Genomic DNA, 17,906 nt, shown 5'->3' on the forward strand with positions numbered 1-17,906 from the left:
CTTTTTTAAAGCCTTTTGTTCCATGTGATGAGGGAAGGGTTTGATGCTTGTACTTCCAGGTAGTGCTAGGGAAAGTCTAGCGACTTGTCGCTGTCAGAGCACGTTGTTCTTCCTTGTACAGCACCATCACAGCACCCAGTCAACCCCAAACAGCTCATTGCCTCCCTCTCTTTTGAAATCATAACTACCTTCTCATTTCTGAAGGCTTTCATGTGCTTCATTTGCAACCAGAGAGCTGGTCCCAAGACGCTGGGTGCACATACCTGCCTGGTGAGAGACATCCACCTTTTGAAGGATGTGCAGACTAAAGAGACAGCCCAACCAAAAGGCAGGCAGGGACCCAGAGAAGTTTTAAATATTTTTCACTTGGACATCATTTTTCATCTGACCCCAGCACTCTTTCCTGCCCAGGGCAGGGGGTTGACTCAATGATCTAATAGGTCCCTTCCGACCCTAAAATCTATGAAATATATGAATCCAGCTGATCTGCGGCAGAGCTGGGACCCCAAGTCTCTGGGCTCCTAGTGACTGCTCCATCCACTGAACTAAACTGACTTCTATGCCCCGTTTATCTCATCCCCTGGGCCTCAGGCCTTTACCCGCCCTCCAGCATTGGCTCAGCTCACGCGGCACTAGTCTCCAGTGTCTGCTTTAATCAGATAGCAAAGATATTTTCTCATGGGCACAAACATGCTTCCTAAAAAAAAAATTACTAAGCCAATTTCATACAAATTATTCTAATTGGAATTTAAATCATAGTGAAATATGATCCCTGGAAGGATTTTGGCAGCGTTGGCAAAAGATTACCAAGAAGTGGGCGTTGAGCATCAGGAGGCAGGGATGGAGGGAGGGGAAGAAAATGAAAGATTATAAAGAATTTCAAGATTAAAGGAGACTTCTCCAAAAAAGAACGTGGCATGGCTTAATTTACAAATAGAAATGGGGATGCTTTACCAGTTAGTATTCAGGGTATAATTACCCTGCCAGTCAAGATGGGCTAAATTCTCAAATAAGCCTATTGTACACTGTATGTGTCTTTTACATAATTCTTGGTACTGATTTCTGATTGAAATCTGCTTTCTGAAGACAGCGTCTGCATATTGTACTTTTAAGTAAGCAGGAAAGGTGGCCTCACTCCACCTGTTACTTTTCTTTTATTAAAGCTTTGTAAAGAGCTTGATTCAGTAACTTTGCAGCATAGTATACTGAAGCCCCTTTCATACATAGGACTCATCTAAAAAAGGGATGATCTTGCTCTAATCAGGACACTGGACTAGATGACCACTTGCAGTCCTTTCCACCCCTCCTTTTCTGTGATCACTTTACCCAGCCAGATGCAGCCACCTCTGGGGAAGAACACGGCAGCCGGTCAATGGTGCCAATCTGTATTATCCGTCAGTGAAAGGGGATGCCGTATCCAAACGAAACTGCTGGGGAGATCAAAAGGGATGAGAACCCAAACCAGGGAAAGTTGCACCTCTGCCCCCTGTTCTTTTGGAAGTGACCATTACATCTGCAGCATCGTTAGCACCACGGTTGATCATTGTCCTGTTTCAGGCATCAGACTGTAGACATACTCTTTATTTAAACACAGGTTTTTCTTTTTTCCAAAACCTGCCACCCCAATTAATCCTATTTGTATAACTCCAGTCATTTAGAAGTTGTTCTTTGAGAATGTGCCTCCAAGGGCGCTTGAAAGTCCAGCTAGAAAACACTAGATTAAAAGAATTGGCTGAAGCAATGAAGAGGCAGGAGGAATGGTGTCAATGAATGAGATGGGACTCAACCCCCACGGCACAGAGCTTGAAAAGGGGAAGGAGCAAAAGTGGCAAGGAGAGAGGGAAACCTCACAGTTTGCTTCCCTCTCCAGTGCTTAAAAATATTAACTAAAACTACTAAATCTTGCTAGTTTCATTTCCCCCTTAGCAGCTTAATGACGTGCTCAAACAAATAAAGACTTCACTGTAGTAGGGGAAGGATAATAAGATTTTTCTGATCACCTTGGTGTCATCATAAAATATGAATGTTCATTTCAGAAGTCAAGACATCTTTGGGAAGGCGAATGGTCCTTTACTGGTGATCTGCAGCATGCTAATGCCGCAGCTTGTACCAGACGTCCACCTTCATTCTTATCTTGCAGCCGCTGTTGAATAATATGGGGATGCTCCGAGATACTAATGAGTTTATCCTCATAAGCCCCCTGTGAGGAAGGAAATGCTGTCCCTGATGGCACAGATAAGGGGACCTGAGGCCTGGAAAGAGTAAGTCACCCCTACAGGAGGCTCGCTGTGGCCAGGGGTGATGAATCTTGTGATGGAGAGTGTAGATCTGTGGATTGAAGTTAGATCTCCTGAGTCCCAAGCCAGTGCCTTGCCTACAAGGCCATCCTTCTCCACCGTGGGCTTCAGTCCTGAATCAGGAAACAGGGGTGAAAGGTGACTCCAGATACAACAGCCAGTCAGCCCTTGGCCTCTCAGACAGCATCACGCCCAAAGGAGCTAGTAGCTGGGACTTCATGCCGGGAAGAGCAGGTGTCCAGGTTCCACAATGTGAACTTTGCACGAGTGTTTGAGTGCTACTTGCTATGCCTTGACTCTTTATAGTGACCTTTTCATCCTCAAGTGTCTGCACAAGAGGTTGTGAGTGATGCGAGGGTGGATAACCCTATTGGGCATCTACTTAAACCAGATGCTGCAATGGATGAGACGCTTTCTTTAGAGGAACTCCTGGGAAATGTCCCTGGGGGAATTGCATCTAGTGGGGAGATCACTGGTAATGTTGTCTAAAGTGGGTCACCATCTTGTTTGCCTAGGCCAGGGGTGGGCAAAATGCGGCCCGGGGCTGGATGCAGCCCGCCAGGCCATTCTATCTGGCCCACGGGGCCCCTAAAGAATTTAGAAAATTAATTAATCTGCCCTAGGCTGCCTGTCATGTGGCCCTCGATGGCTTGCCAAAACTCAGTAAGCGGCCCTCTGCCCAAAATAATTGCCCGCCCCTGGGCTAGGCCATCCAACAGCCACAGTGCTTTTATGCTCACACCTTTCTTGAGCATGCTAGTCTTGGCCATTGAGAGGACAAAGCTGTTTGTACCATCCCTGGTTTTATTTAATTTCTGCACCAGTAAGACTCACTGTGACTTAATATAAAATATAAATATATATAGTCCAGTTGTTTCTATTATTTCATGTCACTAGACCCTTTCCAGTTTAACTCAGCCATAGCTTCAATTCTTTCTCTGTCTCCAACCAGACTGATGTCTAGCAACGTGCATCAGAATAGACTACAGCATGTTCCTATATGCCTGGCACATTTTGTTATAAACGCCAGATCTTTGCCTTTGTCTCCTTGGCTGCATCTGAGTTAATAGGACTTTTCTACCACAGTTAAAACACCCTATGTCAGGAGGGAACGAGGTGACACAGTACTTGGCATCAAAAGGCAAGAAATGATTTCAAATTACCTCCATTTTTGCTTTGTGGAGATAATGAGCATGATTTCTAAAGAGGCTTATGGGAGTTTTGGAAATGATCTTAATTTCCCAGCTTCTGTGCCTAATGCTGGTGTTAGTCTTCAGACCCCTTGTACAATGGTGCACACCCTGTGATCTCTTGCTGGATGACGTTGACCTTTTGGATGCACGTCCGTGGTCGTAATCTGTGCTGCTACGTGTTTCATTTGGTGTTTTCATACGATCTGGCTTGCCAAGCTGTATCGCTTCAATCTGTAGTCGTGTAATAGAAGAGGAAGACAAAGGCCCCTTCATATTTCCAACACAGTACTTCTGGATTGATGACAACTCAACTGTTAAAAGTTTGATGACATCAGAGCGCGCATGTGTTTGGGTGAGAGAGGCTTCCAAGGGGAAAATGTAGTGGTGCAGTTCAAGGTCACTTCCAAAGCAAATTGGAAACACTAGTGGTTTTTCTACCAATGCTGCTGAGCTCAAGGGCATTGTGAATTTATGATGCTGAACGTTAAATTGGTATTTGCTTATAATCTAAAAGTTGCATGCAGTTTACTTGCATCCTGAGTGATCGGGAGAGACAGGAGTCCAAGACTGCATTGTTCTCCTTGGGAGAGCAATTAGCTGACATGCGTGTCCTGGTCTGACTTGTTGATTATCGTGGTCATGCTCAAACAAGATTATTAAATGGTAGAAGCAAGTGTAGCTCATAACTTAAGGTAACACCAGGGCATTTATAGTCATTCCTTTTTAGACATGTTGTTTTTGTGGCTGTTCCTAGGAAACCGCTCCTTCTGCCTTATCCAAGTCCACCTAACTCCTTGACTATAACCAGGTCTTCAGTGTCTCTCTCTGTTTCAGCTGCTTAGCCGTGGGATCCAGGTTCTGTTCCTGGATCTGCCCAAATCTCACAATCTTACAAGTTTCACAGGATGTAAAGTCCCAGTTCCTGGAATCAAGTGATTACATCAATTGTTAATTAAAGGTGAAATTAAGTTCCTAGCCCTCAGGATTGGAGAGAGTAGCCTGAAAATCTTATACGAGTGGATCCTTGAGCCACACTTAGGATATTTTGGGCCCTGCCTTCTGATGTTTGAACATTTGAGGTTGGCAACACTTGATTAAGTTAAGTAATCAGGGGCAAGTCTTAATCTTTGTCTCCATATTTCTTGCTTAATCTTTGTCTCCATATCTCTAGGAATAGTCTAGTTTGAGATCATTTGTGGGGGAAACCCTGCAGAAGCCCAAAGTACTTCTATTATGTATAGTTCTCACTCTTTTCCATCAATGCTTTTAATAACCTACTTTTCATGGCTGTTGCCGCTGTTGAGGTCATCAGCATTGGACACTAAAGTCAAGGCAATTCTCAGAGCCAGAAGAGAACAAGCAGATGTGGATTTGACCCTTTAACTATCATTAGTTTCTACAAAATATATTGGCTGTCCGCAGTACAGCATCCCAGAGCGACAGTGGGGTTGCTTTGTGGAGTTCGGACACATACGGCCTAGTCCATGGGCTAAGCTTTGGGCTCTCTGAAGTTGGTGTGAAATTCTAACGGCGTGGTGTTTCTAACGGGGTTTATTGGTTAGGGATCATGTATGAAGAACATTGCCCTCAACCAAAAGGTTTGTATCACTTGAAAGTAAGTAGTAGAAATGAACAGTGATCTAACGTCGATGTGTCTGCTCTACAGTAGGTCTAATTCAACCACTATGTGTGAACTAGGATATCATGCTGCAAGTCGATACAGATGCCCTCTTCCACATCCCAATCGTACTCCTTCATCCTAAGATTCATCCTAAGATTCTTTGCAGCCTGAAGTATCCCCCTGCCCTTTTTTCATCCACCCAGAAGTCCTTTCATTGCACCTGTGACCAGAGTTGATTACATAGACATGTTCTGGAGAACATAAGGATGTAAGAAGTACCATGCTGGGTTAGACCAGTGGTCCATCTAGCCCAGTATCCTGTCTCTGACTGCAAGGCCTGGGACTGCCTGGCTCTAGCCAAGCTAGTGGTCTGTCTCACCAGCAAGGAGACTCTGGCTGGGAGGACCCCTGGGGACTGTGGGGCTGCTTTCCTTTCCGTGGTCTAATCACGTCTCTAGACAGAGTTTCACTGGGGAGTGTCCATTGGCTCCTTGGAGTCATTCGAGGGCCGGCTCTGTTTGATGATCCCCACTCAGTGCACTATTTAGAAACCTTTGGCCTCCCTTTCCATCCCTGTTATGGTTTTAGTTGCCCCAAGGAATCAGTTGCCACTTCCATGGCAGCCTCCTTTTTTTGAGGGAGGCTTCTAGTTCTGCTTGGTCCACGATCCCTTAAAATGGCAAATAGGCCTGTCTCTGACAGCGGCAAAAGTGGGTGCTGTACAGGGAAAGCATTCAGTCTCTGTAGTGCAAACTCCCCAGAAAGAGTTACCAAGACCTAGTTTCCAGTCTGCAAGTTGTATGGGTTTAAAAAATGGATTTAAAACTGGCCTAAACTTATAACGTAGATGCAGTCAAACTGGCTTACACTTGCTCATGTTGGTTTGGTTTCTGCCAGCGAGTTACCAAATGAAGCTACAGTCATATAAGTGTTTCTACATTATAGGTATGCAGCGGGTTAATTAGAGTGATTTGAAGGCAAAGATATAGTGGTGCAGCATTTCCAAAGGGGTGCTTTAGTCCTGGTGGTTATGCTGTTCTCCTTACCTTGTGCAAACAAGCTGGAAATCGGTATCGCTCGACGGTGTTTCCCGCTCCCTCACTGACCTTCAGCAGTCATTTCAATCTATATGTTAAGCAGGGCAGAGTGGCACCTTATACATTTATTTATAAGTGTATGCATAATACTGTATACTTTAGTTGTTATACCTCTTATGTTAATCTTCCACCTGGGAAATAGATGCGATGCCATTACTAGCTTACAAAGTATGTTGATCATTTTGGGATGCATAACTTGCTGAATAGAAAAAGGTAGGTAGCCATATTCTTCTGAAGTCAGGCAGAAGGCAAGGCCGAGTGGCACCTTAGAGGTGCATTCAGAGGCGTGAGCTTTCACAGATTCACAGAAGTTTAGGGCTTGCAACATCAAGCCAACTTGATGAAGTAGGCAGCTGCCCATGAAAACTTATGCCTCTGAACGAGTTACTCTGAGGTGCTGACTTGGCCTGCCTTCTGGCTAAATACAAAGCATTGCTAGTCCTTGTAGCTGGAGGGGATTGTTAATGAGGGTCTGTTCTGTTGGAAACAGAAGTATAATGTCTTTGAATTCACGCTCCTCGAGGGATTTGTCCCAGACTAGTATTTTCACTGCTGCATTTGTTTTGTGTTCAGCTTCTCAGATGCTGACATTCACTGCATACTTTGCAGTCGTAGTTGCACTTTACCTCGTTCCACTCACTATCTCTTCCCCTTGTATAATGGAGAAGAAGGACCTGGGACCAAAGCCTGCCATCATTGGTCATCGTGGAGCACCAATGGTAAGTACCTTCATATTATAACTGAGCTGTGTCACGGGTACATTTTAGTGCTGGATGTGATTGCCGTATAGAGGCTAAAATCCACTGTCCACATAACCCTGTACAACGCGTCCTGGTTCATGATATAGGACAAGGCATGTAATCTCTGTCTACCTTTAGTATATTGATCTACCTCCCTAATATAAAGAGCATTGGGAAGCCTGGGTAACTATTGAGTCCCACAAAGGAAATCAGATGTCTTATCTTGCTCGGATTGATCTCAGTAGGAGCTGGGCTCAGGTCCTAAATATCTTTGTTGAACTGTCCCAAGAGCATAGAAACCTTGTTAGGGAAAGTGCTTTTTTGGATTGCTTCCCTCCCTGAATGCTCCAAAAACACCTTGACGCAAGTAGTTAATTTTGTATTTCAGAAAACCTGCTACAAGAGCTGGGGAGGTCCTGAAGTTTTCTGGGGATGCATAAGCTATTATTATAACTCGGTGACAAAGGAGCTGTGTCATGGAGCCAAGTGCTGTCTGTCCTCTGTCACAGCAGACAGCTTGGCCGTGATGCTGAGCAAATAAGCTCTGCCCTCCCTCCCCCCTATTCCTGCTCCACACATGTCCTCACAGGAAAGGAGGTGGTAAGCAGGTGCTGACTGAGCACATCAGAAAGTCAGGTCTTGATCCTGGTACCCCAAGGCTCATCCTCACCACCCCATTTCTGAGGTTGACATGCTGAATGGGAGCACGTGGGTAGGATATATTTCTTCCTGGCATGACTGAGTGCTTTGTTGCCCTAGGGCATTTTTACATGTGCTCCGAGGGGGGTGGGGTGGAGATTTTAATTAGAGTAGCTCTCCACTCTAATTAAAATGGCAGAGCATCTCATGTATTCAGCACCCTGCATTTCAGAATAGCAGCAGGGGTGCTTTAACTGAAGCTTAACTTAATTAATCGAGTCTGTTCTGATTGGAACGCATCAGAGCATGTGTATAAGTGCCCATAGCGTAGACATTTCAGTGAAACTCAGTCATGGACCAGGACCCGGTTGTTCTAACTGCTGTACAAAAAACCCTGTGCTCCAGTCTGAGTATCTTTCTTGGTCCCTTGTGTGATGTCTAGACTAAGAAGCCTGTGCGTGCTACTACCTTCGGTATAATCAGCTTGGCCCCATAGTTCAAGCAGTAGAAACTTACACTTTTACAAAGTGGTCTCTGCTTCATTTCCCTCCCAGGACCTAGTATTTACAATCCCATCATAACCAGACATCTGATTCTGAGAGCAGGGCTTATAGGTATCATATGAGCAATGCAGATATTGCTCATAAAAGTGGAAGAATGGGCAATCCTAATGGACAGGCATGTGGTTGGGTGAGCAATTGTTTATTTCCCAACATGACAGCAGACCTGTTCCTTGTGGCTAGCCAACCACTGCCCTCTTTCTGTACTTCCATGACATTCCCGGAGAGCATTATAAATGCCTAGATAGGGAGTCAGTTCCTGGAGAATGTCTTATTCTTTTTCCTCTGAGGTTTGCTCACTTCCTAATAGCAGCAGAAAACCTCTTCTGATTTAGGTTCTTGAAAAGTAGGAAATTAATCCAGTCCTCTGTGTGAGAGAGTGAGACACTGGTATAAACAGGGCCTACTGCTGGGCTTAATTCTTGGGCTCTTTAATTTAACGTTACTGTCCAACAACTTAGCTGTGACGGCATCTGACCTTTGGAGTCTGTTCCACTTGCCTGCTTCACAGGTATGGCAAGGCACCTTTACGACTGTGCTGCTGCCTGTTTTCCTATTTAGTGCTCCTATCCGGAAGGAGAAAGCAATCTGCAGCAGGTCTGCCTATGGCAAGAGGACACTGTCAATGTAGGTGGCTGTAAAAATAAAATATCAATTTTTAAAATTTCATTGTCAGTAAAAAGTTTGCAGATTGTCAGTAAAAAAAAAAAAAAAAAAGAATTGTCTTGGGTTGGCAACCCTGCTCTTATTCTCCTATGGCTGGTGAGCAGCCTATGGCAAGAGGACACTGTCACTGTAGGTGGCTGTTAGAAAGGCAAATTCAGTCTTAAGGAAACTCCAGGAGGGCAAAATAGGCATCTGTACATGAGCAGCAAGGCTGCTTCTTATAGCATGTCGGGGCAGGCTCAATTAATCAAGTTTCCTGGAATGTGATAATTACTGCGCTCCAGCAGCCTCCAGCATCTTGTGCACTTACAAATGGCAGTGGGGCTGCTTTAATTAATGCTCATTGAACTAAAGTTAGTTAAAGCACCCCCGCCACAATTTTTAAGTGCAGGGATGCTGATACACAAGACACTCTGAGCACTTTAGTTAGAGCGGCTCTTGGAGAGCCACTCTAATTAAGCGCTCCCCGCTCCTGGAGTACATGTATGAACGCCCAATAATTTCAGGAAGCTAGAGCCAACAAAATTCCTTAGCATCCTTCATCCTCTTTCTGTTCTTCATACGTTTGCTGTACAAAATGTAGTGCCTCTAGCCTCATGACTTTTTAGGAGATACTTTTAGTCAAGTTTTCTGAGGATACAAATAAAACGGTTTAAAGTAGAAAGCAGGCTGCTCCCAGCCCCAAACTTCCACTGAATCCTGAATCTTTCTTTTTCCTAAGCTGCAGAACAAAATTGCATGCATGTAAGGACAAAGATGCTTTCTGCCCCATTGAGTTTGTGGAGCTGAGGAGCTTGGACATGAAGTAACTATGCAAGATTTTGGTCTTCGCATGGTTTCTGCTAGCAGAAAATCATGTAAACCTGTCAGGAGACTGGCTTCCTGTTAGATTTCTAAACCAGTTTTGCAGATCAAGTGGTTCAGACTGAACTTCCACATACCTGGTCTGGAGTGGACTTCCAAGCCATATGAGATTTAACTTCTTACTGTACATGTATTCTTCTCTTCACCATAACCTAGTAAATAAAACCAGCCATCACATAGCTATGTCTATATGTGTTTGTATTTTATTGCTCTATAAAAGACAAAATTAGAGACAAAACGATAATATCTTTGAGCTGTGAAATCAGTGGGATCACAATCTAGCAGCTGCATTAAAAAATAAAAATGAAAATAAGAGAAAGAGTTAAAATATTCTGTATCTTTTTCTCATCCTTTTGCCTTGCACCGTCTCAGATGCTGCCTAGTCGTCTTATGTATTTCAGGGATCTCTCCTGAGCACCCAGCTCCCTTAGTATACCAAGTGTATTTACTTTCAAACCTAATTATTTTAAAGCTTTGCCAAAAGGCACTCCACTAATAATATCTAGTTTTCACAAGAGCACTTGCTGTGTTCTGCCTTTGAGCTAACTCATGCATACATTATTTTGGAGAAAATACCTAACCTGACTGTTTTACAACAGGGGAAATGAAAGAATAAAGAGCCCGGTGAGCAGCCTAAAGAGACTGCTGCAAAACACGTACAGAAGTTCTCTTTTAAATAACACAGAGATTCAGGCTCTCTAATGTGAGGGAGTTGGAAGTGGGGGTGATGGGTGATCTCAGTGATACGATGTAGTATTATCTGGTGCTTATATAGTGATCACTTTCCAGTCTCCAAAAAGCACATGAATGTGATATTTAGTCCACACAGACAGATGCAGTCTCTTATGGAGTCCAGCAGTTGTTCTGTGTGCACCTGGCATTTGATGTTAATGAATGGTTCCTTTTTTTCCCTGGAGAGGGCAAATAGCTTCTACTGGGATGTAACAGGAAGCCACTGGAAGAGGAAACGGTGACAATTTTAGCTTCCAAGGACATATGAAATCTGGTTGGCATCCCTAATTCTTGACTACGTGAGACATCGCAAGGAAGGAGATTAAGAAGTATGGCACAAGGGGTGGTTGCAGATGAGTAATGGGTGATGATTAAAGGTGGCGATGAGATAAATATGAGGGAGATGATCAGATTGGGTCATATCCACTGGGTTCGGATCAACATGGACTAGACAAAAGGTGGAAGACAACATTGACCTTGTCAAAGGTCAGACAGCAGGTCAGCGATGGAGCCAGGAATGGCGTTTGGGTCTCCTACCTCCTGCCCGCTCCACCCTGGGCCAGATCTTGTGTCCTGCTCAGCTGCACTGTTCATCCAGCACTCATGGTCTCTGTAGGGTTCTTCTGCAAATATCGACCATGGGGAGAAGGGATCGGCTTTAGAGGCGGCGATGGGAAAAGTCTTCTGTGTTTATGACCCAAGTGCCTGCTTCTGGTAGCACAGGACTCCTATACACGTGCGGGGAACCTGGAAATCCAGCGCACGAAAGCAGACTTGATTAATCGAGCCTGCCAGAGCACAGAAATTGATGCACTCCAGCAGCCTTCCACGTCACGTGCATCAGCATCCCCGTGTGTCTCCACGCTGACAAAATGGGCGGCGGGGTGCTTTGAAATAAAACACATTCGATGAGTGAACTAAAGTTCAAAGCACCCCGCTGCTGTTTTTTCAGCACAGGGAAGCTGATACATGGGTGCTTTTAATTAGCACGGCTCACTAATTCAAGCTCCCGGCACTGCGTCCCAAGATGTGTAAAAATGCCCACAGTGCTGTGCAGTTTCCCCAAAATATAAATGTGCCAGTCTCAGAGTCTGGCAAAATGCTCATGACATTTATTCATCTGGACAAGGACAGGTGCTTTTTATTACTGCTTCCAGTTTGCAGCGGAAGTCATATTGGCACCAGGTCTGCAGGAAGTCTGTGCCTGCATGAGACGGCCCAATGGTATCGAGGAAAGAGCGATGTAGCATCAGGTGTAGACCAAACCGGCGTACCTTTAGCCATTAGAGGAGTCTTGCTGAACTGTGCAAAACGTTCCCTGCAAGCAGGTTGCTCACTTCAGGAATACATTTGCAGTCACAAATTGACATGGAGATATGGGACTTGCAGTCAAAGAGCCTGATCCACCCAGCCTAGTAGTCCACTGTCCATACTAGTGGGTTTGTGGAGCTGCAAGTCTTTCCTTGCCCTTCAGAGGTGTCTTCCATTCAGGAATTCAAATATGGATCGGCACTCGCAGTCTCCTGGCAAGGCACGTCAGCATCATCTTTATTTACAGGTCAGGGGTGCAGAAGTGTTGCCTGGGGGTAACGTGTTTATGCCCTGCTGCAAATCTGTGGCAGGGTCAGCATAAGAAGAAGAATTCCCTTGCACGTTAACCACCAAAGCGGTGCCATGAGATCTTCCCTGCCACGTCTCTTTTTCTGGGAGGCACCGTACAAGGCTGGACTGGGAAGCAGCTGTGATGGGAGAGGGGTGCCCTGTGGCAGCCCAGCCCGACTGGAGGGGCTGTCATGAAGCTGCTGCTACTGGCCCATCGGAGAGCCCGGACCAGCAATGCCACCACCACAGGCAGGCACAATAAGTGCTGCCTCTGCCCCTGTGCTTCTTGGCAGATGAGAGGTGTCTCCCTGGGCTTAATACATGAAGGCAAAGACAGGGCAGGCACATCTCCCCTGCATGGGGAAAAGGTGGGGTCCCCTCTGCCTGCATCCATAGTGGGTGATGCTAAAATCAGAAGCGTTATGAAGCGGTACCTAGACTCTAAAAAAGATTAAGAACCAGCGTACTGGGCAAACAGAAAAGACAATTTTACAATATTGGGGCAGGTTCATGAAAGCTAGGCATGGAAACTAGGTCACATTTTCCAGTCTTCCCGTGCTAATGCCGAACGGTTCCCTGTTGCATTTGCTGGGGTTTTGCTAGCATGTAGGAGTGTTTCAAGCGGAGTTTCTTCTCACCGATTCCTTGGCAGTCTGCCTCGTCGTCTCTTGGAATTGGCTGCTGGAGCCTTTCCCCAGATCTTCATTTTTTTTTTTCCTTGCTCAAGTTTCATCAAGTTACTCCCACCTTTCCCCATACTACATCCTTCCTCTTCATCTTTGGGGTTAACTTACTTAGTTTCTGCATCTCTCTTACGAGTTCCTTAGCTCACCAATAATATCATTCTCTCAACATTTCCTTTTAAATTAAACCCCAACTTCTTAACTGATTTTGTTCTCTTAACTCTCTCCTCTTTCTCAGCCTCTTTGGGCGGTGCAGTGCCGAGAATTTGAATGCATCTGACGGGTTGCGTCTGTCCCATTTTCTTCTGGACTGAAGTAGTGGTTGGTTTACATCCTCAAGCATGCGATTTGATGGCTAATATGTTATTAATGGTCATCAAGTACTCAATCTGCTTTTTAAAAGAGGCAGTGGTGGAGGCAGCTTTGGAATATTGATGTGCAGAGAAGAATAAACGACCATGTTTTCTCACCTACATCATTAATACCCCCCTGCCCCCCAAAAAATCAGCCTCTCCAAAAGTGGGGTGTGTTTAAAGTGGGGAAGCTGTTTTCTTTGCTGGAAAAAAAGCCTACTTTGAGGCACCATGCTTGCCATGTGGTTGCTGCTTTTGTCTGCTCAGCAAACTGACGGGGCCAAGTCTTGTGGGGTGACCTCAACCATAGCTGTTGGTTGAGCGTTGTAGCTTGTGTCCAAAGCAGCTGGTGAGCTGTTGGTAATATCTTGATGAAGCTTGTGATGTAGAAACATTTGATTTACAGGAACTTACATAAAGAGCCACTTAAAGTGAGAACTTAACCCTCTTGCTGTTTCCCTTGCAAGGATCTGGGGCTAACCTTTTGTGACCTGGAGTAAGTCCTCCAGTGTCCAGGAGGTGTGGCATCGCAGGAGACAGCCTGCTACACCAGGAGATTCCTGATGCCACGCTTCCTGGCCACTTTGTCATACTTCATACTTCATACTTTGGCCACAACTCTGAAAAAAAAATAATTTTTTTTTTCCTATGTTCTGCTTTCCAAAAACAAGGCGTATGTTTTATTTGTGGGCATGCTGTATATGCACATGTATATGCTGAAGAAATATGGTACTGCTAGAAATTGCCTAGCTGTCATTTTACTCCAGCACAGACCTTTTGGGATATCCTGTAGTTGGCATGATTCTTTGCTGTCAGTATACTGGTAGGAGTGCCATTTATGCCACCAGCATATCAAACTAAGGGTCTAATAGGTTTGCCTATTGACTTTCAGTGCCTAATAGTCATTGTAGGCCATTTGAAAATCCTATTTTTTGGAGAGTAGAGTTTCATGGTCTGAGAAAGAGCAGTACTGATTTAAGATGGGAAGTCTTGTGCATTGGGTGAACTTTGTAGTCTCTGTGTTGGGTAAAGTGAAGTGTAGTAAGTGTGGCAATTATGTCAACCCCTTGTTTAATATCAACCCCTTGTCCAGCACCGTGCTCAGGGCAGGATCATCCCCGACTGAGCTATCCCAGCCAAGTGTCTGTGTAACCTGCTTTTGAAAGTTTCCAAGGACAGAGATGCCACACCTTCTCTAGGTAGCCTCTTCCAATGCCCATCTTCCCTCATAGTCCTTCTCCGACATACTGCAGCCTAGCCAGTCGTTCCCCAGACTGTATTTGTGCTTGCCATTATTCCATTCCCAAGGCAGGACTTTTCACCTGTCCTTGTTGAATCTCATCTAACAGATAGTGGACCACTTTTTCTGAGTCTACCCATGTCACCCTGGATCCTAGCCCTGCCCTCTGGAGTGTCTGCAGTTCCACCCAACTTGATGTCATCTGCAGATTAGCTAAGTGTGCACTCGATCTCATCCTCCAAATATTAATAAAGATTGATCATCTTGAAAGTACTTGGTCATCCCTTAATTTCACAAAGAGGAAGATACTTACCTGCTCTATCAGATGGGCCCAACATGAAACAACTGAAGGCTTATGGCAGGGGTAGGCAACTCCTGGCATGCGTGCCAGAGTGTGGCATGTGAAGGTATTTTTGCTTGGCATGTGCGCCTAAGGGCAGATGGAGGGAAGGGGCCAGGGCTGTGCTCCCACAACAAGGATCAGGCCCCTTGCCATCCATTCCTGGCACACTAACATCTTACAAATCAAGGTTATTTGGGGGTCAGACTCGATGATCTATTGAGGTCCCTTCTGACCCTAACATCTATGAATCTATGTTATGGGTGTTTTTGGCACTCTGATCAAAAACACTGCTGACCCCTGGTTTATGGTATCGATAGCTTAGTGTATCAGATGCATCTTTGTGGCGAACTGGGTGATACTTATTTTTCATTTCCTTTTATTGAGATAATATAAGTCACTGGGATTTTTTTAGTCTGGAGGGATGGATTGAATAGCAGCCTTTAACTCCCTGCAGGGGGTTGCAAAGAGGATGGAGCTGGACCGTTCTCAGTGGGGGCAAATGACAGGACAAGGAGCAACAGGCTCCAGTTGCAGCAAGAGAAGTTGAGGTTCGACATTAGGGAAAACTTTCTCACTAGGAAGGTAGTAATACAATGAAACAGTTACCCAGAGAGGTGGCGGACTCTCCATCCTTGGAGGGTTTTAAGACTTGGCTAGGCAAAGCGTTGGCTGGGATGGTCTAGTTGGGCACGGTCCTGCTTTGAGCAGGGGGTTGGACTACATGACTTCGCTGAAGTCCCTTCCAATCCTAATTTTCCATGATTGTATGAAATAAAGCCCTGGTGTCCAAAGGCAGTACCAGGGAAACTAATCAAGCCTAGTGTATTCTGGAGAAAAGGAGTGGCTCATAATCAGTGCTTGAGGTTCCAAATAGCACGGAAGTAAATGCTCTTGGCAAAGCACCCGGACAGCTGGTTTCTGACGTGTCTTAACAGTGTCGAGAGAGGCAGACTGTTGAAACAGCTGCCTGTGCCTTGTAGGAAGTGCACTGGGAAAAAGCCTAGCTCTGCCCTTGAGGGCTGCCTTTTCGGTTCCTTTTTCTGCCCCTGCGGCACTTCACGGAGATCTGCGTGCGGTGCAGAACCGCTCCGTGCCGAGGAGGGCTTTGCAAGGGTGACTGACTCGCTAGCTTATTGAAGTCTTGTTTGTCAAACCTGGAGAGTTGGTTTGAATTATGCAATGCTCAAGCAAGGTGAAAAGGTCATACCTATTTCTAATGCTGAGCATCTTCATAGATGTCATAGATATTAGGGCTGGAAGGGACCTCGCGAGATCGGGTCCAGCCCCTTGCCCAAGGGGCGAGAAGTCAGCTGGGGTCAGATCACCCCAGCAAGGTAAGCATCCAAGTGTTTCCAGTAATCCAGAGGCATCCAAATCTTGATGGGCAGCCAGCGTGGGACTGTCTTGACAATCACCTGGAAGTTGATTATGACACCAGAGCAGCTGCCCCTGGGATTTCGGGGCCTTGTGGCAGCAGCAGGCAGTTGCTATTAAAATAGTCTCATGCATGCGATGCCAGTAGCATTCTGCCTGTTTTACTGACCTTTATGCAGACGCGATCCTTTCCTCCACAAGCTTGCGCCCACGTGTTTTTCAGTCCCGGCTCGGCAGTCTGCGGTAGTGAGCAGAGGCAGTAGCACGATGCTACAAAGAGAGCAGCCTTGTCTGAAGGAGGCAGGATGGTGCGACCCACTTCTGCTTGGGCATGAAACATGAGTTATCTTCAGCGTGTCGTTTCCCTTGAGGTGTCCCATCATGAGCTGCCCTTGCACCCAGCGTCACCACTTATGGGGTGACCGCTTCTAGCCAGCTCTTTGTCCTCTGGCTTAGCCACACTTTTTCTCCCTAGCTGGACAGTGCAGCAGATGGCACGCAGGGACCTACACGAAATAAATAGGCCTTTGCAAGAATGGAAGATGCCCACTGTTCTAGGACTTGAGACCTCTTTAGTATCCACTGACTTCGCTGGAAGGAAAGAGTCCCTCAATTTCTGAAACCTTTAGCTCCCAACTGGAAAAACAGGGCTAGATCAATGTGCAGGAGCGTAAGCAGAGACACAAGCTTCACTTTGTCTGTATTTCCCAAGTCTGGTGGGCTTATACCCCACCGTAGTCAAGTCAGGCACTTTCATGCACCCCTATTTCAACTATTGCTGCTATAATTGGCAGCAGAGGAAGTGGCGGCGGCAGTGGAAGTGAGGAGGGGGAGGACGTGCAAGACCTGCTCGACTTTACTGTGGTGTTGCTACAGATTGCCAGCAAGATTCGCATACGACTTCCCCCACCAAGTGTTCCCCAGGATTTGGAAAGCATTGATTGATGTAATTTCTTGACTGAAGTAATTAATGGACCCCATGCATTTTCTTCTGGGACATTGAAACAGTGGCTCTCAATATTTTTAGACTCGAGACCCCACTGTGAAAAAGCACTAGCTCGTAGGTTTTGCTTGTTTCTTGAGTACAGAAAAATACAGGAGCAATTCTTCTGTTGCAAAGAGCTCAGAAAGCCCGTAGCCGGTCTGAATGTTTTGACACTATGGATTTGGATATGAAATCTGAGGGTTGATCTCATGAATCATGCATAGGTGTTTGTACCTAGTATTGTGTGGCACCCCACATCACCCTTAAAAGGCTCTTAAGTTACCCCAGGGTGCTGCAGCACCCTGGTTGAGAATCACTGGTCCATATAGTACTATTTAGCACAGGTTTCATTAGACTGGTGCTGGGTTTTTTTGGTTGCTCTCAATCTTTTTAGACTCAATGAACCTCTCAGAAGATGCCAGCTCTTAGCTTTGACTCGGTTCTTGACTACAGGAAAATAAGAGAGCAATTTTTCTGTTAGAAAGAGGTCAGAAAGCCCATAGTGGATCAGAAGGCTTCTAACACTGTGGATTCCTGTTTGAAATGCCTGGGTTTAGCTTGCGAAACATGTGTTAACATTGCGTGGCACCTTGGGGCACCCTTGAAAGGATTTCCAAGGGTACCATGACACCCAGGTTGACCATTACCCTGTTCAAATAACAATCAAGAGGATCTTGCAAATTTTTAATTGCCCTTTTCATAGGAGTTTACCTTGGTCTTGGTGGCCAAAATTGCTCTATCCCTCACTGCAGTGCACTTGCTTAGATGTTGCCCTCCTTGTGTGTCTGTGCATAGTGTTATTGGGCACGTACAGTCGTTTCAACACATTGCAGTCCTTTGGGGATGGAAGAAATTGCAAATATAGAAAATCTTGTTGTTAGGAACGGATTCAAAGCAAAGAGATTTCATCTGTATAA

The 17,906-nt window shown here is 45.5% G+C and overlaps 1 protein-coding gene across 5 annotated transcripts in view; it reads left to right on the top strand.

Annotated features, from left to right (window-relative positions):
* GDPD5 (glycerophosphodiester phosphodiesterase domain containing 5) overlaps window positions 1-17,906 on the top strand; it is a 305,947-nt gene that overhangs the window by 241,069 nt on the left and 46,972 nt on the right. For all 5 annotated transcript variants that reach the window (XM_014601505.3, XM_014601509.3, XM_014601508.3 and 2 more), the window contains one exon: window positions 6,782-6,927. In XM_014601505.3, the coding sequence (XP_014456991.1) occupies window positions 6,782-6,927 (146 nt within the window). The remainder of the gene's footprint in view (window positions 1-6,781; window positions 6,928-17,906) is intronic.

Source organism: Alligator mississippiensis, chromosome 1, assembly GCF_030867095.1.
Source record: "Alligator mississippiensis isolate rAllMis1 chromosome 1, rAllMis1, whole genome shotgun sequence".
Taxonomy (NCBI): domain Eukaryota; kingdom Metazoa; phylum Chordata; order Crocodylia; family Alligatoridae; genus Alligator; species Alligator mississippiensis.